Raw genomic sequence first — 23,736 nt, 5'->3', positions numbered from 1 at the left:
TGACAAATGAGGAGTGATCTTACCCGGTCCATCCTACCTGACTCATGGTACCGTGTGTACCCAAGACTCAGGTGGAAGGAGGTCATTCCCCGTGAATGAGGGTGTCTCTGCTAATGTGTTCCTCGTCCGTGGTCTTTCACAAATAAATCCCCCCCAGTGGCTGCCCCTTCTGAGAACACCTGCATGTGCACGTTGCCACTGCTTCAGAAATGGCATTAACTCCAGGTGAGATGGGTTAGGTACCATTTCTGGGCGACAAGAGAAAGGGATTAGGGGGCATGTCTGAAACGTTCACAAAGATCTGAAAAGTGGACTCGGGCTCCATGTCTTTTTATTTCAGAATTAAAAAAGCTGAGAGTTGAAGAGGAGCCCAGAGGAAGAAACGAAACCCAAGGTCATTGCCTGATCAAGAGGAGGAGGGCCGCTGCCGTGGCATTAGTGACCTAGCAACTGGGCACGCTGGAGGTGCGGACAATGGGCAGGAGAAGGTGGTATCAGCGGAAGGCTGAGGACAGGACCTGGGACTCAAAGGCCAGGTTCACAGTGTGGCTGAGAACTCAGCTCTGTCCACACTGAGGAGCCAGGCACTGAGAGGAGAAGATGTCAGACGGGGGACCTGAGATCCATGGCAAGTGTTCCTTGCCAAGCGGGCCTTCCCTCGCCCCAGACGCTCCTTCCTCTGGAGATGGGTTAGTAGAGGCTCTGCCTTCTTTATCTCTATGTGTTTTCTTGAGGTGGTTACATAGAGAACGTTCATTATTTTACTATTTTAAACACACTGCTCAGTGGCATTAGGGACAGTCACGATGTCGCCCAGCCGGCAACACCATCCATCTCCCTAAAGGGAAACCTTTGTCTCAGATGAACACTAACTACCCATGCCTCCCTCCTCCAGGCCTTGGGCTAAATGTCCATTCCTCCCTCCCTGAGCTATGAATCTGACCCCTCGAGGTTCTGAATCTAAGTGGGAGCATATGCTATGTGCTTATTTCCCTCAGCAGAACTAGTCTTTAAGGCTCATCCCTACTGCAGCCTGGGACAGAATCTCCTCCCATTCTAAGACTGAAAAGTACTCCACTCAACGGAGAGACCACACTTTGTCTATCCCTTCATCCATGGATGGAGAATTGGGTGCTTCCATGTCTCCCTCTCAGGAATCAGGCTGATATGAGCATGGGTGCACAAGTGCCTGTTCGAGTCCCTGACTTTCCTGTTGTGCAGAAATAGCCAGAAGAGAAATTGCTGGAAATTGCTGGGTTATTCAGTAAATCTAGGTTTTCTGAGGAATGGTCGTTCTTCACGGTGGCTGTACCAGTTTCTCGTCCCACCAGCAAAGCTCAAGGGTCCCGGCTGCTCCACATCCTGGCCAACACTTGCTATTTCCTGTTTTGATTTCTTTTGTCTTACATTAGCCAGCCTCTTGAGTTTAAGTTATTTTGTTGGGTCTAAGATCTTTTTCACCAGGTCGAGTGAAAAGAAAACAGAAGACTCTGACACAGATACTGAAGATACAGAGACCAACGCAACCGTTCATGTAACTAGAACTCAACCTGTAAAACACAGTCCTTTGTTTTCCTCACATTTGGCTTTTCATTCCGTGGCTATTCAGCTACTTCCCTGGGCCAGGCCTGGGCTCCTCTCACATCTGCTAAGGGTCATGGCGAATGAATTACTTTCATGCCCAAAACACACAAGTGTATTTACACACCAGAATCTGCCCTCCATTGCTTCACTTGAATGAAATTTTTCTTCTTCTTTCGAAAAATCAGGCCCATGACCAATATCTACTGAAAGGCCAAATATCCATAAAAGAAACAATCCGAGGTTGTGAACACAGTGTTGAGCAAAAGAAGCCAGTCACACTCAGACGCCTACTGCCCAATCCCTTTCTTGAAAAGCAGACAGAGGTGAACTCTGTTTGGGCTGAATTCTGAGCTGGAAAAGTCTCAGGACAAATAAGGAAGAGGTGATACTGTGTCACCTCAGCCAAGCACTGGCTGTGTGGGTACTGTCCCCGGGGTGACTCGCTGAGCTCTCTACTTGGAATAGGGGCTCTTTTCTATCAATATGTGGTTCTTTGTGATACATATAGCTTTCCAAACTCACAACCCCTCTCAGCACATAGACCTCCCCCGCCGCCCAGTTCTATTCATGTCCCTGATTACGTTATACAGACAAGTTCTTACAACAGACTGTACTCGATAGATTGTGACCATCTTCCTTCCGGTCACGTTTTGCATTTCATCACCAACTAATGGCCATCTTCAAAAAGACTAAAAACATCCAAACGTTGGACAAGATATGGAGAAACTGGGAGGGTCACCCATTGCTGGTGGGAATGTAAAATGGTGCAGCCACGCAGGGGAACAGTTTAGAACTTTCTCAAAAGTTCAACTTCCACTTGCCGTATGATCCACTCATCCCTGCCCTGGGTGTCCACATGCGAGACATGAGAACATGGGCCCAGCCAACGTTTTATGAAAGTCTGTTTATAGCAGCATTGTTCACAACAGCCAAAACTTGGAACCAATCCAAATGTCCAAACACTGAGGAATGAATCGCCAAACGGTGGTCCAGCCATACAACTGAATGCTCCTCTGCAGGCCCAGCAACAAGCACCCACATGCTCTGAAAAGGAAGGACCTTGAGAAGAGCCAGACACAACACACCACAGCGCGGCTGCGCCATTACATTGTGAATGTTGGCACAGAGCTCCCTTGTGTGGAATGAGCACAAATGATGGTCACCAAGCCCTCTGGGGGGACTGGCAGTTGTTTCCCCATTTTTCCATAGTCCCTGCAGTGCTGACCCTCTCTGCGACTAAATGTTTATGGCCAGTTTCGATGAGATATTTGCACAAATGCCCCAAAGTGGAACTGCCTGTTTGAAGGTCTTTGCACATTAAGGCTTCAGTCCATAATGCCAGCTGGCCCCTCACATCTTTGCGTGGCCTGTGCCCCCACCCCCACCCCAGAGGTCTCTGTCCCCAGGTAACAGCCCTTCCCTCCAGCATAGCTCCTCTCTCTGAGCAAAGCACCTCTCTCTCTGAGCATAGCGCTTCACTCTCAACAAAGGGCATCCCTCTCAGGATCGTGCTTCCCCACTACTCGTACCCCCAGCATGGGGCTTGCCGCCCAGCATAGCACCTCCCCTGCAGCTGAGAATCTCCGTCTTAGCAGACTGCTGCTCACCCCAGGGGCCTGTTTCAGGCACCAGGGGCCCAGTCTCCTGATGGATGCCCTGTGTTCCTTTGCAGTTCCCCAGGGAATGTGGCCACCATGCCCTTGTTCAACGGAAGCCCTAAACGCCAGCTGGCAGGGTTCATGGTGGCCACCATCGGATGGATCCTCGGCACCATGTCCATGGGCCTGGCGGAGTGGCGAGTGTGGTATGTCAACAACACCTCGCTCTTACCCTCCGGCCTAGCCTGCGTGGGAGTGTGGAGAGCCTGCAGCTTCCATCATCTCAACGGCGTCAACAGAGCCAGCGGGTGTCACCATTACAACCACCACGATACTTACATCCCACTTGATATCCGTGTTGCCCAAAACTTCCTGCTAGTCGCCAGCATTCTAGGGCTTTTCAGCAAAGCTGCTATCGTCTTTGCGCTTAGGAATGTGTACCTGAGAAGAGGGCAGAAGAACACCTGTAATCCATTTGCTGTTGTAGGAATGCTGAACATAGCTACTGGTACCTAGATCCTAGCTGCTGTGGTCTGGAACCACCAGTCTGCCAAGGACGCGCCACCTTCCTTCCCACCTTCTTTCAATGTACCCTGCGAACCAGACTCCCAGGAAGTCGGCGGGGCTACTCTCGTGGCCTGTCTGCATTCCTTTGCACTCTTGGTTGGTGGGCTGGTTGTCCTCTCTTACAAATACCCACTAGAGAGCCGAGACACAGAATATTCCTCGTTCCATTGGCTTTCCAAACCCCACATTACCAGGCTTCATAGGAAGGACTACATCAGGATGCTGTGTCACTGACTTGGAAGGACTCTAGGCCTCGCCAAAGGTAATTTGGCCCGATAATGGCTGTTACCCTCTGTGGCTGTGTTTGATCACTCGTTACCTAGTCAAATACACAAAATCCCATTAAAAATCTTACCTACTTGCCAGCGGGTATTATTGGATCTGCATTTTAATGACTGTCAAATAAATCGTCCATATTCTCAACCTCGTGTGGACAGAGGTTTCAGAGAGACTCACGTCTCCCTCTTCAACTTCTGCTAAAAACACCCAACCTTCTTTCCTACAGCCTGGTGATCACCTGTATCATGTCAGACTGTCCAAGATGTGCACAGGGAGAAGAGTACATGCAACCACTCCCCCACTTTACTACACCAAAAGGTAGCAAGATTCTGCCACACTAGCTTTTCTCTCCCTTCCCCTGTTTGGTTTTTTTATTTATTTATTTTTTTTAGGGCCACACCTACAACATACGGAAATTCCCAGGCTAGGGGTCCAATCATACCTGCAGTTGCCAGACTATACCAGAGCCTGTAGCAACCCCGGATCCTTCACCCATGGATTAAGGCATGGGATTGAACCCAAATGCTCACGGACACTAACTATACTGGGTTCTTTACCTGCTGAGCCACAATGGGAACTCCTTCCCCTCTTTGAACCTCTTTTTCTTCTTCCATGGGATTTGAAAGCAAACCCCAGGCATCAGGCCCCCTGACATCCCCCAATAGTGATTCAATATTACTAACAAATGGGCATTTCCTCACAGAGCCATATTCTACCTAAAAAACATTAAGAATCATTCCTGTGATCAAATACTTAGAAATGTTTAATGCCTCAAAAATAACTCTGTGCTTCTGTTTTTTTCCCCACACAAGGCACACACACTGCCTCTCAGGTCTTCATGTAAAGCACTCTGCCTACTACACCCTCCCTGCCCTCTAAGAAAAGGACTCTGATTTGAAAGGGGCTCAACTGTCCTTGCATTAAAGGTGTTCCTTCTCCAGGCTTCACTTTCCTTAAGGGCCGAGAGCGGGCAGCAAGGGGAGTGCTTTATAGTCTAGGTCAGCTCTTTGAGAGTACGTCAGAGGTGGCGCCCTGTACTTCATCCTGAGTGCATGCCACCAGGCAGCACACATGAAGAGCCCTTTATTCGTGATGCTAAGATGGATGAATGGAGCACGAGAGAATAGCTGGACCCCTTTCCTACATTTCAGCACCCGTCCAGCTCGCCGTTTCATCTACGGATTGCCTTTGCTTGAATCATTTCTTGCACTAAGGATTACAAGTGATGACTTCATTTTATGACCATTCTTGCCATGTTTGTTAGCTGGGATGCTTTTGTATAGAACTTTCCCTCCTCGGAGTTCCCGCTGTGTTCGATCCCTGGCCCAGTGCACTGGGTTAGGATCCAGTGTTCCCGCAGCTGCAGCCTAGATGGCAGCTGCGAATCAGATTTGATCCCTGGCCTGGGAACCTCAAGATGCCCTGGCTGTGCCATAAAAACAAAAACAAAAACTTCCCCTCGGGAAGTATGGCTATCTTGGTTACTAATCCAAAAAAATAAATAAGAAATAAAGGCTTCATTTCCCCCCTCGCATTGCTAAATTTCTAGACAAATAACAAGAGAGATGCCCTAAATAGATTTGGTGTTGGACCAATGCATTTTTTAAAAAGTTTCCTCTGTCTCACTTTTCCATTTTTGACTATCAGCTCTTGATTATGAGTTCAAGATCATGTCCATGTTTTATTCTAGAAGTTTTCAGATGCATTCCAAAGTCAGTGATTATCTCAGCTTCCAGAACTGTCAATATTTTAAGGTAACCACATTATCCCACCAAAAAATTCCACAAGTTCCTATTGCATTCAAATACCTAGTCAGTGTTCAAATTTCCCTAATTGTCTCATCAATGTTTTTGACCAAACTTGGGGGTTCCTACATATTCACAGTGTTTCACTTCATTGAACTCACCGTTCCTTTTATGATCGAATTGTGCCCTCCCGGGCAACAGAGCCACAGGGACACCTGTCCCCTGATACACTCTTGGCGGTGAGATTGTTTCTTAACGCACCCTTATTCCAGAAAATCTTCACCTACTGTTTACCTCAACTCTTCACTTAATAAAATTCATTCGATGAACATTATTTTCCTGAAGAGGAAAGGAATAGAGAGAAGGTCCTATCAATACAATTAATACCTACGTCTGCCAAATGTTAGATGTTGAGATGAAAGCATATTTACTCTACATCTAACTCCCTTTTATACCAGTGGTTCTAACCTCTTGGAAAGGCTCTCCAGTCTAGTTCCCATATATACAAACTTTTGCACAGGTTCAGAACTGTCTTCATCTACTCATGGTTCTCATTTTCAAAAGAAATGACAATTTCCAAAAATGGATTTGCCGTTTCATGAACATGCTCACAATTCTCAGTTTATCTTTTAAACAAGTTAACTGCACTAGGTAAAAACACACCTACACTTGAAATTAAGTACTGATATAGCCTGCTTAGGATCATTTCATTAAACAGTTGGGAGGGACAGGTTCTGCTTTTAAAGTTTAAGAAAAAAATGCATGTTTAATAAAATGAAATCATGGCTAAAAGTCATTTTCCTTTCAAGAAACATGACTAGAAAGCATGTTAATATTGGAAAGGTAGATAACCAAGAAGGTCCTACTGGATAGCACAGGGACCTATACTCAGTAGTGTGTAGCCGACAAGGGAGAAGAATCTGATAAATGTATGTATCTAGACAGATAGATAGATAGACAGACAGACAATGTCTGAATCTCCTTGCTGTACACCTGAAACCAACACAACATTGTCAGTCAACTCTATACTTCCATTGCTAAAAAAAAATTAAGACTTTCAAAAGGGGAGTTCCTGTCATGGATCAGCAAAAACAAATCTGACTATTCCCATGAGGACACAGGTTCCATCTGTGGCCTCACTCAGTGGGTTACGGATGCGGCGTTGCCGTGAGCGGTGGTGTAGGTCACAGATGTGGCTCGGATCCCACGATGCTGTGGCTGTGGTGTAGGCAGGTGGCTGCAGCTCCCATTGTACCCCTAGCCTGGGAACCTCTATATGCAGTGGTGCGCCCACAAAAAAGAAAGAACGAACGAAAGAAAAAGATTTCAAAGGGAAATATTTTACTGCAGAAAAACTATCTTGGGAGCAAAGCAAATTCTACACGCAGGAAGATTATGTAGCCATTATAGTCTCTAGAATCCTAAGACATAAAGCCTGTCAAGGGCCGGAAATCGGTTTGCATGTATGTTTCTTGAACCTCCTCCACTTCTGAGAGCTTGCCATCATTTTGCTGAAGTTCATGAGGGGCTGAAAAAGAACATGGTAGTGTTTGGATCTCAGTTCTAGCTCTTCTTCACTATTTTCTTTACTATGTTTGAAAAGAGTCCCAAGTCTTCTCCCAGAGCCTGTAGATCTTTTATGCTCGTGCCTGTTTGGATGATGTCAAAATACTTGTGGAAAAGCACTGGATTCTGGCCTTTTTCCACACTTGTTTCTCCTGAAAAATCTGCATTCTGCATTGAATTACCTTTTTTTTCATTCCTCCAGGTATGCTACATTCCATTTTTTATTTTTATTAGGGATGCACCCGCAGCATATGGAGGTTCCAGGGCAAGGGGTCAAATCCGAGCTACAGCTGCTGGCCTACGCCACGCCACACACGTGGGATCCGTGCTGCATCTGCAACCTCCACCACAGCTCATGGCAATGCCCGATCCTTAACCCACCGCATGAGGCCAGGGATCGAACCCGCATCTCATGGATCCTAGTCAGGTTTGTTAACCGCTGAGCCACGTAGGAAACTCCACACTGTTTATCTTAATAAATTTTTTCCTAACTTTCCAATTCTCTGAGATTTATATATCAGCAAATTTTTGCCCACTGAAAATCCACGTGGTGACAGTGTGCTCAACATGCACCGGTTCTCTTCCTCTTCCTGGAACCCAGAATGGCTCTTCACTAACCGATTCTCTGACCATGCCATCCATTACGTAATGCTTCCTGGAGTTCCCTGGTGGCTCAGTGGGTTAAGGACCTGGTGTTGTCACTGCCAGGGTGTGACTTCAATCCCTGGTCCAAGAACTGATCATGCAGTGGGCGTGGCAAAGAGAACACACTTCTACGACCCACAGTCAATCTATCTCTCCATGGCCTATGCAGTGGAGTGGTGGGGTTCCCCCTAGTCTTTTTTGTTTTGTTAGTACAGATACTTGACAAAAAAATCATACTTAATAACAGTTTTTAAATATAATTCATACACCATAAAATGCACCCTCTCATATGTCCCAGTGGTTGAGTACATCCACATGGGTGTACAGCCTTTACAACTCTCTTAGGACATTTCATCAGACCAAAAAGAAACCCCAGGAGCAGTCTCCATTCGTCTCTGAGGCTTTCTTGCTTGTCACTCAAGAGGATGCAGCAGGTGCATCTTGTACATGTCAGACCCAAGACCTTCAATCAGCCAGGCCATTCCTTCAGGGAAGCCTAGACATGGGCATGGAATTTAGAAACCACGATTTGGGCCCTGGTGCTGCTCGTTCCACTGGGCTGTCATAGCTACTGTGACAACTGTTTCAGTGGATAGAACTAGGAAACATACAATTTCAAGAAGAAAAAAACTGGAGTTCCTGTTGGCACTGTGGGTTAAGAATCCAACTGCAGCTCAGGTCGCTGCAGAGGTGTGGGTTCGGTCCCCAGCCCAGCACAGTGGGTTAAGGGATCCCGTATATTCACAGCTGTGGCAGCTCGGATTCAAGCCCTGGCCCAGGAACTTCTCTAGGCTGTGGCATGGTCATAAAAAAAAGAAGACAAAATCAAACTTTTTTTTTTTTTTTATGGCCACACGTATGGCATATGGAAGTTCCAGGCTAAGGGTTGAATCAGAGATGCAGCTCAACCTGAGTCAGCTATGGCATAGCCACAGCAACACCGGATCTGAGCCACTTCTGCGACATGCTCTGCAGATTGGGGTAATGCCAGATCCTTAACCCAGTGAGCAACAGAGACAAGGTTGGGTCTGAACCTACTAAACCACAATGGGCACTCCGATAAAACACCTTGCTTTATTTAAAATGCCTAGAAAAGGACACTTCCAGTCCAACAGAAAGTTCAGCCATGCAGCTGGATACTAACTACACGAAAATCCACCACCTCTCTTGTACCTACACTAGGGACTTAGCAATCAGAATCCAAACACAGTCCTGGCATAAAAGCAGCCAGCTCTCCACTCCCTGGCAGTGAGCTCCATATATATGAAAAGGACAGAGACCTGTGTGAGGAAACCCCCAATTTTCCTAAGAGCCAAAAACGAGAGATGGACATAGTTCATCCTCCTGGGTGGGGAGGCTCCCAGTCACAAAGTCTTGGAACTTTCTGGGTTCATGTGTTGGCTTCACGTGATCTAAAGCACAGTGCTTACAATACAACAATAAATGGAAAAAAAGGGGGAGTTAACAACCCAATACATGTCAAGATTGGTGTGTAAAGCATATATACAAAGAATACCTCTATAAACAACACGGCTGGCAGGTTGAGGGAGTGCTTGCTGAAACACTCAAGGAGGCACCTGCTGATGTAGGCAGTTTACCACAAAAGGTATCAAGGGCCAGGATGGACTGACAGATGGAGAGAGGGATGGACAAATGGATGGACATGTGAAAAGGAAAGAGCGTCACATGGTTGTGGCAGAGACTTGGTGGGTTGGCTCTAAAATCTTTTCCACCTTGTTGAATATTTGGAGATTGTCATAATAAAATGCTGGGGAAAACACAGAGCAAAGAGCAACAAAACCCAAAATGCATATGAAGTATAATTCCAACTTTAAAAAGAAGAGCTGAACAAAGATGGGGAAGAAATAGGCTACAATATTTACTCATGAAACTAAACGGGGTTTTTAATTTTTTCATTCTCCACACACTGACCACGGTCTTGTTTCCAGGATCCACATACTACGTTTTCCATAATACAAGTAGCATCAGCTGCCCTCTGGCCTGGGCAGGAAGCATCTGGGCAGCAGCGTCTCCCCACCTCTGCTCCCCTCTCCTCACCTTGGCCTTGAGCACCTGCTGGGGCCCTTGAGTCCTCACCACACATCTCTAGAGATGTGTCCCCTTGGCTTCCCAGGGATGACCAAACCTCAGGCTGACTCATGTGTTTTCCTCCCAGTTAGCAGCCCCATCTGCAACTTTGCCCATCAATGTGCTAACCCTCCCCTCTTCATTCAACCAGGCTCTCTGGCTTCCTACTTTTTCAGTTATCTAAATTAATATTTCAAGTGATCTTTCTCCAGATGCTAAAAGGGAATATTTTCAACTTTTTTTCTATCTAACAAAGTAAAATCCCTGCATGGCAAAACATTTAAAAGCAAGAAACAGGGACTATAAAATGACACCTGAGGAATTTACAACACTCATGACAAAGGGCCGATTTACCTAATTTACGCAGAGCTCAAAACCTAAAGTTTAAAGAAAAAGCTGACAAACCCAACAGAAGATAGATGAAGTGAGCAAAGGTACAAAGAGACAGACATTACCAACAAACAGGGGAAAATGTGGAACCTCACTGGTCATCAAAGACAGGCAAGCCAAAACAATAGTGCAATATGATTTCTTACCTGACATTGTCAAACGCTCAATCCACAAGTTGAATGATACCAAATTCATCCTGCAAAGTGAGGATCAGGGGTTGGAGAATGAGTGCCTGTGCACTGTTGTAAAAGCTTCAAGAGATGCACCTTTCTGAAGGACAATGTGACAATATCTAGTACATTATGAAGTGCATGGGGTCCTTGAGCAGGACTCTGTTTGGAAGGTACGTTGTACAAACATTTCTGTAATTTCACAAGATGATATACATGATGTCCAATGCAATATTTCTTTTGCACAGCAAAAAAACAAAAATAGAAAACAAACCAAAAAAGAATCCCAAAGCAAGAAAGTCTCTGAACAGGGGTCAAATTACAAGGTACTTGTAAAATAAAGAGGCTTGAAGAGAGACAAACAAAGAGGATCAAACAGCAAAACCGAAGTTAGGTGAGCACTCAAAGACCAGAAAAGCTGGCAGGATGCTGAAAGAATGCCTGCACCCTCATCTTTTATCTCCCCTGCCCAGGAACTCAGGCTCCTGAGCCAATGGTAACGCGAGATTACGGGGAACTCTTTCTTTCTTTGTATTTTTCAAGGGCCTTTCAGCTTTCTATAAGGAGGAGCATGGATTACTAAATTCCAAGTGAGCAGGCAAACAGCAGAAAAGCTGGCTGGATGCTGAAAGAATACCTGCACCCTGATCCTTGAACTCCCCTGCCCAGGAACTCAGGCACTTGACCCAATGGTAACGTGAGATTATGGGGAACTTTTTTCTTTCTTTGTCGTTGCCGGGGTCCTTTCAGTTTTCATAACGAGCATGGATTATTTAATGCAGTTTTAAAGAATATGTAAAGAACAGGTAAAGAACACATCTGCATTTTATCCATCACTCCACAAGCAGAAGCACTCTTCTATTTGTCCACAGGAGGGCAGCATAAGCACAGTGAATAACAAAAACATCTTCAAGGGATGGGGTCTGAATAAAGGCTGCTGTTCAGAGGTTTATTGTTACATGCGGCTTGTACAAATTATTGAGGAGACTGTTCATTTTTCAGATAAACGACAATACATACACCGTAAAAACTTTATAGAGGACAAGGGAGAAGTCACCTATAACCAGGGATGATCTGGCCTTTATCTTCACATTGACACATGGGTTGAAAAAGGAAGCCACATGTTTTTCAACAAAGTGTGCACCCCCAAGGCAACTGTTTCCTCATCTACCTTTCATAGCAAATGTCTCTTGAGCGTCTCCCTGTTTTCCAATTTCTCTGACAGGGTGTTTTTTAGATTTATTTTGTCTTTTTAGGGCCACACCTGTGACATATGGAAGTTCCCAGGCTAGGGCTCAAATCGAAGAAGCTGCAGGCTTCTACTGCTGCCACAGCAAAGGGGACCCGGCATGGGTCTGTAACCTACACCACAGCTCAAGGCAATCCCAGATCCTTCACCCTCTGAGTGGGGCCAGGGATCGAACCCACCTCCTCATGCATACTAGTCAGGTTCATCACTGCTGGGCCGGAACAGAAGTCCAAGCAGTAGTACTTTTAATGAGGTTGTGTTGAATCAATATGCAAAGAACATGCCTGGATTTATAAACGCCTCTCCATGCAGAAGCATTCTTTATTTCTCCACAGGAGGGCAGCATAAGCACAGTCCATAGCAGGAACAATTTCAAAACTTTGGATCTGAAACTGGAGGCTGCTCTTCACTTATTATCTGCTTGGGCTTGGAACCTGTGCTGCTGTGGCTGTGGCGTGGGCTGGCAGTTGTAGCTCCTATTCGACCCCAACCTGGGAACTTCTATATGACACAGGTGCAGCCCTCAAAAGAAATTTAAAAAATTAGAAAAAGAAAAAAAAAAACCAGAAAAGAAATGAAACCATAAAGAAAATGGAAAGAGAACCTTCAGATTGGAAGAACATAGCTGCCAACTATTCGACCAATGAGGGCTTAATTTCCATAATGTACAAAAGGGTTCATACAACTCAAAATCAGAAAAGTAACCAATTCAATCCAACGATGGGCAGAAGAAACAAACATTCCTACCAAGAAGACAGATGGCCAACAGGTACAGGAAAAGATGTCCGCCTTGATAATTCAGCTGCTATCAAGTCAAGACACAGCCCTGGCTCCTGCCTTTGGCTGGAATATAGTCTGTGTCTCAGAGAAAGAGACTCACAGGCATAGAAAACCAACTATGGTTACCAAAGGGCAGGGCAAGGGAGGGAAATTAGGAATATCAGATTCACAGATACTACCGCATAGAAACTAATCAAGTACTTACTGGACAGCACAGAGAGCAATACTACACATCTTATAATAACTTAGAATGGAAAAGGATTGAAAAAAATGATATTTATACCCATATGTATATATCTGAATCAAATTGCTGTACACCTGAAGCTAACACAGCACTGCAAATCAACTCTACTTCAAGAAAAATACATCCTACAACTGAGTGTGGTGACAGTTATCCTGAGTATCCTAAAAATTATTGAATTCTCCTATTTAAATGGGTGAATTTTACAGTACATAGATATTAGTTCAATAAAGACGTTATCTCCGATTAGACACCCAGCCTGGGAACCTCCATATGCCATGTGTACGGCCCTAGAAAAAAAATAAATATGTTATATCTATCTCCTGAGATCCACAGCATCACACCATCAATCCCTGGAAAACACCCTGGAAACTCAGAAACAAAAGACACTTTATTCAGTAACATCTTCTTGAGCAGCAGGATCAAGATGGTCGAGGAGTAAGACGTGGTGCTCACCTTCTCCCACACAACATCAGAAAAAACCCATCTACACAGAGAACAACTGGCACAGAACACCTACTGAATGCAGGTAGCAGGCCTCAAATCTCCAAGAAGGGCAAGAAACCCTCTATATAACTGGGTAGAACAAAAGGAAAAAAGAGAGAGAGAGGAGAACAAAAGAAGAATCAGGCTGGGACCAGCACTCCTGAGAGGGAGCTGTGAAGGAGGAAAGAAACCCACGGCCTGGGGGACCACCTCATTAATGGGGAAAGCAGCCAAGCTGGAGGAGACGCTCTAAGGCCAAGAGAAGAGCTCAGCAGCCAGACTCGGGAGGGCAAACAGAAGGAGAGTCACACAGACCATGGCGACCACCTCCGGGACACCACAGCCTGAGACACCAGGGCAGGGAGCCGAGACTCAGGCTCCAGAGGTCAGTTCCAGGGAGAGGACTGGGGTTGGCTGTGTGGGGGCAGCCTCAGGGGCTAGGGAACGGTGCTCCACAGGCTGCAGAGCAAAGCACCAGAGCCGTGGGAAGCCAGGACGAGGCCTGGGTCTGCGGGACCAGCTAGGTGCAACTGTTTGGCAGGGCAAGAAGAGCAGGGGCGGGACTGGCACGGGAATCTCTTTCTCTGTGCCTGTGCAGGCTCTCAGGTGGAGGGACAACTCTTGCACAGACTATGGGTGGTGGGGGCAACCTGCCACAGCCATCTCAGTCTCCACAGCTGGGCATGGCCTGCCACCACTCGGGGTCCATTGACAGGCACCACTTGTGGCTCCAGTCACCTCAGGGGTCATGGCAACTGAGGGCCACCCATTGCCCTCACTTCCCTGGGAGTACACACCGATCTTGTGGTGGCCACTGCCAAAGACTCTAGGCACGGCTTCCACCTCCCTGAGGGTCACCGCCACTTCCCCGGGCACTGCATCCAGGAGCAGCCTGTGCCACTTCCCTGTGGGTCCTGGCCACTGTGAAGGGCCCAGCAACCAGGCACTGGCTGTAGCCATTGTCTGCTGCCTCCATCTTCCTGGAAGCAAGCACAGGCCTTACACTGGACCAGCCCCTATGGAAAGCAAGCATCCAAACCAAAATCAGCCCAAACATCCAAAATAATAATAGGCCCTCATAAACTTCCCAGGGGCTTATACTCTGGCATATACATAGCCCTTCAAAAGTACAGTAGAGTTTATCCTAAACTCACAATATCAGAAAAATATAAGTGAAATGAAGACGCTCGGGAATCATTCCCAGTTAAAAGAAGAATTCCCCTGAAGGAGCAAACAATGAAACGGACTCTGCAGTCTCATAGACATCAAGTTCAAAAGGGAAAGAGGGAAAACTCTGTAGGAACTAAGAGCGTACATGAACATTAATGCAGATTACCTTAGAGCAGACCTAGGAAATACAGGAACAAGCCATGAAAAACTAGAAAATTCATATGCAGAGGAGTTCCGCCATGGCTCATGGTGTAATAAACCCGAACCGGAACCATGAGCACGTGGGTTCCATCCCTGGGCTCGATCCGTGGGTTGAGGATCTGGTGCTGCTCTGGCTGTGGTGTAGGCCAGTGGCTATAGGTCTGATTCAACCCCTAGTCTGGGAACCTCCATATGCTGTGGGGGCAGCCCCAAAAAGGCAAAAAAAAAAATTCCTCTGCAGAGACACAAGCTGAGTTAAAGGCGTTGAAGAGCTGAATGAATAATGCAGAGGAAGGAATAAGTGACTTGGAAGGTAGAATAATGGAAATCACCCAATCAGGACAGCAAGAGAAAAACTAACAGAAAAAACATGAAAGCAATATAAGAGGCCTATGGGATAATATGAAGTAGGCAGGCCAATCTATGCATAACAGGGATTCCAAAAGGAGAAGGAAAGAAGGAAAGAAAAGGGGGGATTGAACATATATTTGAAGCAAGGATGGCTGAAAACTTTGCAACGGAAAGGAAAACAGATATCAAGATAAAGGAAGGGCAGAGGGCCCCAAACAAGTTCAACCTAAAGAGACCCACACCAAGATACTTTATAATAAAAAGGGCACAAGTTAACACAAGGAGAAGATTCTAAGGGTAGCAAGAAAAAAGCAAAGGGTGCACTATAAGGGAACCCCAGCAGGCTATCAGCTGACTTCTCTACAGAAACACTACAGGCCAGCAGAGAGTGGCAAGATACGCTTAAAGTTCTAAAATGGAAGAATGTGCAGCCTAGAATCTCTACCCAGCAAAAATATCATTTGAAGGAGAAGAAATAGGGAATTTCTCCAACACCACCAAAATAAAATAAAAGATGTCAGCAATACTAAGTCCATTCTAAAAGAAATACTGAAAGCGCTCCTCTAATAGGAAAGAAGCATTGGATGGAGAAATCACAACTGGAAAGCAATCACTTAAATAAGCCACTATACACATCTAAAAGGGAAGAAACAACTATTTGTAAAAGTGATGACAAACACAAGGAACAGCAAAAAGATAAGCATGAGGATGTAAAAAAGGACACTGACATCATGAAATGTGGGGAAGGAAAGGAAGAAAATCTCGACTCTTTTTCTTTTTCTAGAATGTGTTTGAGCCTATATGAATATCAGGTGGAAGCAAGCAGATATAGGAAGGGGTTAACATACATTTATTTATTTTCTTGTCTTTGGTCTATTTAGGGCCACACCCATGGCATATGGAGGTTCCCAGGCTAGGGGTCCAATCAGAGCTACAGCTGCCGGCCCACACCACAGCCACAGTAACACGGGATATGAGCAGTGTCTGTGACCTACACCACAGCTCACGGCAATGCTGGATCCTTAACCCACTGAGCGAGGCCAGGGATCAAACCTGCGTCCTCATGGATACTAGTCGGGTTTGTTAACCACTGAGACATGACAGGAACTCCAGGGTTAACATACTTGAAAAACAGGGCAACCACAAGTCAAAACCAAAACATACATTCACAAAGACTAAAAAGAAGAGAACACAAGCATAAAAGAAAAGGAAATCGTCCAACCCCAAAAAGAAAGGAACAAAGGAGAAACACTGAGCCAAGCGGAAAACAAGGATTAAAATGGCAATCAATACATATTTATCAACGATTACCTTAAATGTCAATGGACTGAATGCTCCAATCAAAAGACAGAGAATGGCAGACTGGATTGGGAAAAAAAAACAGAGCCTACAATAGGCTGCCTACAGGAGACCCACCTTAGGGCAAAGGACCTATAAATTAAACGTGAAGGGATGGAAAAGACAGGGAAGCAGGAGTTTCAGCACTCTTATCAGACAAATTAGACTTGAAAACAAAGGCCAAAAAGAAAGACAAAAAAAAAGAAAGATAACGAAGGATACTATTTAATGATGAAAGAATCCATTCAAGATATAAACATATACAGACATACATTTGTCAATATATATGCTCCTCAGAGTTCCTGTTGTGGCTCAGTGGAAATAAACCTGACTAGCATCTGTGAAGGGGTTCTAGCCCAGGCTCCACTCAGTGGACTCAGGATCTGGCATTGCTGTGAGCTGTGGTGTAGGCTGCAGATGTGACTCAGATCCCACATTGCTGTGGCTGTGGCATCGGCTGGCACCTGTAGCTCCTCTTTGCCCCCCTAGCCTGGGAAATTCCATATGCCACAGGTGTGATGCATATATATATATATATATATGTATAAACACACACACAAACACACACACCCAATATAGGAGCACCCAGACACATAAAACAAATAGTAACGGACATAAAAGAAGAAATTGATGGGAATACAATAATAGTAGGAGGTTTTAACACACCACTCACAGCAATGAACAGATCCTCTAGACAGAAAGTCAATAAGGCAACAGAGGTCCTAAAATACCACAGTAGAAAACTTAGACTTAATTGACATTTTCAGGACATTACATCCAAAAACATCAGAATATACATTCTTTTCAAGTGCACATGGACCAGTCCCAGGGATCAGCCACATACTGGGGCACAAAACTAACCTCAACAAATTTAGGAGTATAGAAATTATTTCAAGTATCCTCTAGGACCACCATGGCATGAAAATAGAAATCAACCACAGGAAAAGAAATGAGAAAAAACTGACTACATGGAGACTGAACCACGTGCTACTAAAAAACCAATGGGTCAGAGCTCCTGTCCTGGCTCAGAGGTTAATGAATGCAACTAGGAACCATGAGGTTGCAGGTTCAATCCCTGGCCTTGCTCAGTGGGTTAAGGATCCGGTGTTGCCATGAGCTGTGGGGTAGGTCACAGATGCGGCTTGGATCTGGCGTTGCTGTTGCTGTGGCTGTGGCGTAGGCTGGCGGCTTCAGCTCTGATTAGAGCCCTAACCTGGGCAGCTCCATATGCCCTGAGTGCAGCCCTGGAAAAGACAAAAGGGCAAAATTTAAAAAATTAAAACCCAATGGGTCAACAAGGAAATTCAAACAGAAATTAAAAATACTTCGAGATAAATGATAATAAAAAAACAATCATTCAAAATCTATGAGATACTGGAAAAGCAGTGCTTGGTGGGAACTTCAAAGCAATACAGGCCTTCCTCAATAAAAAAAAAAGAAAGAAAAAGAAAAATCTCAAATCGACAATTTAAACTACCATCTAAAAGCATTAAAACAGAAGAACAGGAGTTCCCGTCGTGGCACAATGGTTAACGAATCCGATTCGGAACCATGAGTTTGCGGGTTCAGTCCCTGCCCTTGCTCAGTGGGTTAACGATCCGGCGTTGCCGAGAACTGTGGTGTAGGTTGCAGACACGGCTCGGATCCCACGTTGCTGTGGCTCTGGCGTAGGCCGGTGGCTACAGCTCCGACTGGACCCCTAGCCTGGCAACCTCCATATGCCGCGGGAGCAGCCCAAGAAATAGCAAAAAGACAAGAAAAAAAAAAAAAAAAACAGAACCTAAAGGGAGGAAATCGTAAAGAGCAGAGAGGAAATCAACAGAGATGAAAAAATAGAAGAAATTAATAAAATCAAGAGCTCGTTCTTGGAGAGGGTGAAAAAAACTGACCAACATCTCAACAGCCTCACCAAGAAGAAGAAGAGAGAGAGAATCCAAATAAACAACAGAAGAAACGAAAGAGGAGAAATCTCCATGGATACTGTGAAAATACAAAAAAACCGTAAGAGAATACTACAATTTGATATCAATGAATTTGACTACCTAGAAGAAATGGACCACTTTCTAGAGACATACAGCCCACCAAAACTGAATCAAGAAGAAATAGATCATTTGAACAGACCCATCGCTAGAAATGTAATTGGAGAGGTAATAAAAACACTCCCTACAAACAAAAGTCCAGGACTGGATGGCTTCACTGGTGATTTCTACCACACATACAAAGAAGAGCTTATACCCATACAACTTACATTTTTCCAATAGACTGAAGAAGAAGGAACACTCCCAAAGACGTTCTATGAAGTCGCCATCACCCTAATACCAAAAGCAACCATACTACCAAAAAAGAAAATTAGAGGCCAATAGCTTTGAGGAATATACACACAAAATTCTCAACAAAATTTTAGCCAACCGAAGCCAACAATACATAACAAAGATCATACACCACGACGAAGTGGGAGTCATCCCAGTTTCATAAAGATGGCTCAACATAGCAAATCCATCAACATCACACACCACATTGACAAAAGAACAGTCAAAAACCACATGATCATCTCAATAGATGCGGAAAAAGCATTTGACAAAATCCAACATTCATTCATGACCAAAACTCTTACCAAAGGGGGTAAGAGGGAACATACCTTAACATAATCAAAGCCATTCATGACAAACCCACAGCCAATACAACACTCAACACAGAAAACGGAAAGCCTTCCTTCCTGCTCAATTCTGAACAAGACAACGATGCCCACACTTACCACTTTTATCCAATGTAGCATGCATCCTAGCCACAGCAATCAGACACACAAAAGAAATAAAAGGGATCCAAATTGGAAGAGAAGAGGCCAAATCCTCACTCTATGCAGCTCACATGATACCATATAAAAAACCCTAAGGACGCCACACAAATCTACTAGAAATGATCAATGAAATCATCAAAGTAGCAGCATACAAGACGAACTGTCAGAAGCAGGTTGCATTTCTGTACACTAACAATGAAATATTAGCAAAGGAATATAAAAATACAATACCTTTTAACATTGCACCCACCAAAATTAAATACCTCAGAATAAACCTGACCAAGGAGGTGAAAGATTTATATGCTGAGAACTATAAAACGTTATTCAAGGAAATGAAACAGGATTCGAAGTAATGGAAAGATATTTCACACTCCTGGACTCGAAGGATATTGTTTAAATAGCCATACTACCCAAAGCAATCTTACAGATTCATTGCAAACCCTATCAAATTACCCAAGACATTTTTCAAAGAACTAGAAGAAATAACCCAAAATTGCCTATGGAAACATAAAGGACCCAGAACTACCAAATCAATCCTGAAGGGGGAAAAACAGGCAGAAGGCATAACTCTCCCAGACTTTACATAACATTACAAAGCTACAGTTATCAAGACAGTGTGGTACTGGTCCTAAAACAGATACATGGACCGATGGAACAGAAGAGAGAACCCAGAGATAAACCCAGACACCGGGTCAATTCATCTTTTGACAAAGGAGGCAAGAATATAACCTGGGGAAAAGACAGTCCCTTCAGCAATGGGTGCTGGGAAAAATGGGCAGATGCATGCAAATCAGGGAAACTAAAACCCACTCTCACACCATGCCCCCAAAGGGAACTCCAAATGGCTCAAAGACTTAAACATAAGACAAGACACCATAAAACTTTAGACCAGAACTTAGGCAACACATTCTCTGACACTGACTGTACAAATGCTACAAATGTTTTTGTTAAGTCCATCTGCCAGGGCAATAGAAATAAAAATAAACCGACGGGACCCAGTCAAACTCACAAGCTTTTGCACAGCAAAGGAAATCATTAAAAAAGAAAAAAACTGAAAAGACAACCTATGGAATAGGAGAAAATAGTTGCAAAGGAAGCAACCAACAAGGGCTTAATCTCCAAAATACACAAACAACTCATACAACTCAAGAGCAAAAAACAAAAAACCCAAGTGAAAAATGGGCGGAAGATCTAGAGACACATTTCTCAAAGAAGACAGATGGATGGCCAACAGGCACATGACAAAATGCTCAACATCACATCACTCCTTATTACAGAAATGCAAGTCAAAACTACAATGAGGTACCACCTCACACTGGTCAGAATGGCCATCCTTAGCAAGTCTACAAATAACAGATGCTGCAGAAGGTATCGAGAACAAGGGACCCTCCTACACTGTTGGTGGGAATGTAAACTGGTACAACCGCTATGGAAAACAGTATGGAGGTTCCTCAGAACACTAAATACACAACTACCGTATGATCGAGCAATCCCACTCCTGGGCGTATATCTGGACAAAACTTTCATTCAAAAAGATACATGCGCCCCTATGTTCACTGCAGCACTGTTCTCAAGAGCCAAGACATGGAAACAACCTAAAGGTCCAGAGACACATGAATGGATTAGGAAGAAGTGGAACAGATACACAACGGAATACTACTCAGCCATAAAAAAACCACACAAAATAATGCCATTGGCAGCAGCATGGATCGGACTAGAGAGTCTCATACTAAGTGAAGTCAGAAAGACAAAGACAAATACCGTACCATATCACTTCTATGCGCAATCTACAATATGGCACGGATGAACCTATGTACACCACAGAAACAGACTCACTGACATGGAGTACAGACAGGTGACTGCCAAGGGGGAGGGGCGAGGGAGTGGGATGGACTGGGAGTTTGGGGTTAATAGATCCAAACTATGACATTTAGAATGGAAAAGCAAAACGGTCTTGCTGTATAGCACAGGGAACTCTATCTGATCACGTGTGATAGAACATGATGGAAGATAATATGAGGTAAAGAGTATATACACACACGAAGGGGTCACTTTGCTGTACAACAGAAATGCAGAGAACAATGTAAATCAACTATCATAATAAAAGTTTTTAAAAACAACATCCATCTTATACAAACACTTAACTCTTTAAGAGTAAAATTAGGGGGAGTTCCCAATGTGCTCAGTGGTCACGAACCGACAACATCCATGAGGATGTGGGTTTGATCCCTGGCTTCGCTCAGGGGGTTAAGGATCTGGTGGTGCCGTGAGCTGTGGCATAGATTGCAGACAAAGCTCGGATCTGGTATTGCTGTGGCTGTGGTGAAGGCTGGCGGCTATAGCTCAGATTTGACCCCCCAGCCTGGGAACCTCCATATGCCATGGATTCGTCCTTAAAAAGTCAAAAAACCCAAAGCAAAACAGTAAAACACGAATGCAGTTTTTCCTGGCCTTAGTGTGATGGAGCCATTTCTGAATCACCTGTAGGGCTTTAACCAACGACTAGGGCTCCCTGCTCGGCCAAGCAAACCACCCCTTCCACTGACCTTGGAGGCCCCACTTAAGCATCTCTGCACTAGAGGAATTCCCTGAAAAGAAGGAACCAGACTCAAAAACTCATCATTACCATAGCTACCTAAGATTTTGCCAGAAGTACATGCTTACAAGGGAGTATCACTCAGCCACAAAAAGAGCCAAATACAGCCGTTAATAGCAACAGGGATGAACCTAGAGATGATCATACCAAGTGAAGTCAGATAGAGAAAGACAAAAGCCACCTGATATCACGTTCATGTGGAATCTAATAAAAAAAATCATACGAATAAGATTATCATACTAAGGGAGGTAAGTCAAACAGAGAAATACAAATACCATATGAGATCATGAATATGTGACTCTACTTTCAAAAATGACACAAGAGGACTTATTCAGCAAACAGAAACACTCAAATTTCAAAACCAAGCTCAAGGTTACCAAAGGGGAAATGATGGGGGGGGGGGGGGGATAAATAGGGAGTCTGGGGCTGGCACATACACACTACTATATACAGATCGATAAGTAACAAAGACCTACTGTATAGCACAGGAGACTCTAAACACTCTGTGATGGGCTTTATGGGAAACGAAGCTGAAAAGGAGGAGTTTCCATTGTGGCTCAGCAGTTAACGAACCCAACTAGCATCCATGAGGATGTGGGTTTGATCCCTGGCCTCGCCCAGTGGGTTAAGCATCTGGCATTGCCGTGAGCTATGGTGTAGGTCACAGAGGCAGCTCAGATCCCACGTTGCTGTGGCTCTGGTGTAGGCCGGTGGACACAGCTCCAATTGGATCCCTAGCCTGGGAACCTCCATATGCCACAGAGGTGGGCCTAAGGGACAAAACAAACAAACAAACAAAAAAATCTGAAAAGGAACAGATATATGTATATGTGTAACTGACTCACTTGGCTATACACCTGAAACTAAGATAACACTGTAATAAATCAACCCTATTCCAATAAATATGAAAAGACAAAAATAAAAATAAAAGAAATAAAGAAAGATTGTTCCTGAACTCTAGCCAGGGTGACACAAGTTGGAAGTCAGAGTCAAGAGGGAGAATTATCCGAGAGAGGTATGGGAATCAGCGTTCAGCTAAATTGCTACTAAGCCTAAAAAAGGCCACTTCCAGCCCAGCAAAAAGTTCAGTCAGGCAGCTGGATACTAACTACACACAAATCCACTACCTCTCTTATACCTACAGTAGGGACTTGGCATAAAAGCAGCCAGCTCTCCACTCCCTGGCAGTGAGCTCCACATGAAAGGGCAGGGACCTGTCTGAGGAAACCCCCACTTTCCTAAGAGCCAAAAACAAGAGATGGACACAGTCCATCCTCCCGGGCAGGGAGGCTCCAAGTCACAGAGTCTTGGAACTTTCTGGGTTCATGTGTTGGCTTCTTGAGATTCTAAGCACGGTGCTTGGGATAAAGTGGTAAATGGAAAAAGAGCAGGGGAGGGGGTGTTAAAACCCCACACAGAGCAAGATTGGTGAGTTTCACTGTGTGTAAAGGTTATATCCAAAGAAAACCTCTGTAACAAAACGGCTGGCAGGTTGAGGGCGAGCTTGCTGAAATACTCAAGGAGATGCCTGCTGATGTAGACAGTTTACCACAAAAGGCATCAAGGGCTAGGATGGACTGATAGATGGAGACAGGGATGGACAAATGGATGGATGTGTGAAAAGGAAAGTTCACATGGTTATGGCAGAGTCTTGGTGGGTTGGATGTACAATCTTTTCCACCTTGTTGAATATTTGGAGATTGTTATAATAAAAGCTGGGGAAAACACAGAGCAAAGACCAATAAAACCCAAAACACTTATGAAGGATAAGTCCAACTTTAAAAATACGAGCTGAGGAGTTCCGTCCTGGCCCAGTGGAATCAAATCCACTAGGAAGACTGAGGTTGTGGGTTCAATCCCTGGCCTTGCTCAGTGGGCTGAGGATCCGGCATTGC

The 23,736-nt window shown here is 44.7% G+C and overlaps 1 protein-coding gene across 1 annotated transcript; it reads left to right on the top strand.

The window, feature by feature from the left end:
- Positions 1-3,278: 3,278 nt before the first annotated feature.
- CLDN34 (claudin 34) lies at positions 3,279-3,690 on the top strand (the record flags this gene model as incomplete). The annotated part of the gene is made up of 1 exon (XM_047765942.1): positions 3,279-3,690. A coding segment is annotated over exon 1 (412 nt), but the record flags the coding sequence as incomplete, so codon positions are not given.
- Between the last annotated feature and the right edge of the window lie 20,046 nt (positions 3,691-23,736).

The sequence above is a fragment of the Phacochoerus africanus genome, unplaced genomic scaffold (genome assembly GCF_016906955.1).
Source record: "Phacochoerus africanus isolate WHEZ1 unplaced genomic scaffold, ROS_Pafr_v1 Scaffold_122, whole genome shotgun sequence".
Classification (NCBI taxonomy): domain Eukaryota; kingdom Metazoa; phylum Chordata; class Mammalia; order Artiodactyla; family Suidae; genus Phacochoerus; species Phacochoerus africanus.
Note: the sequence above shows the minus strand (reverse complement) of the source record. Positions and strands in the feature narration are given on the sequence as shown.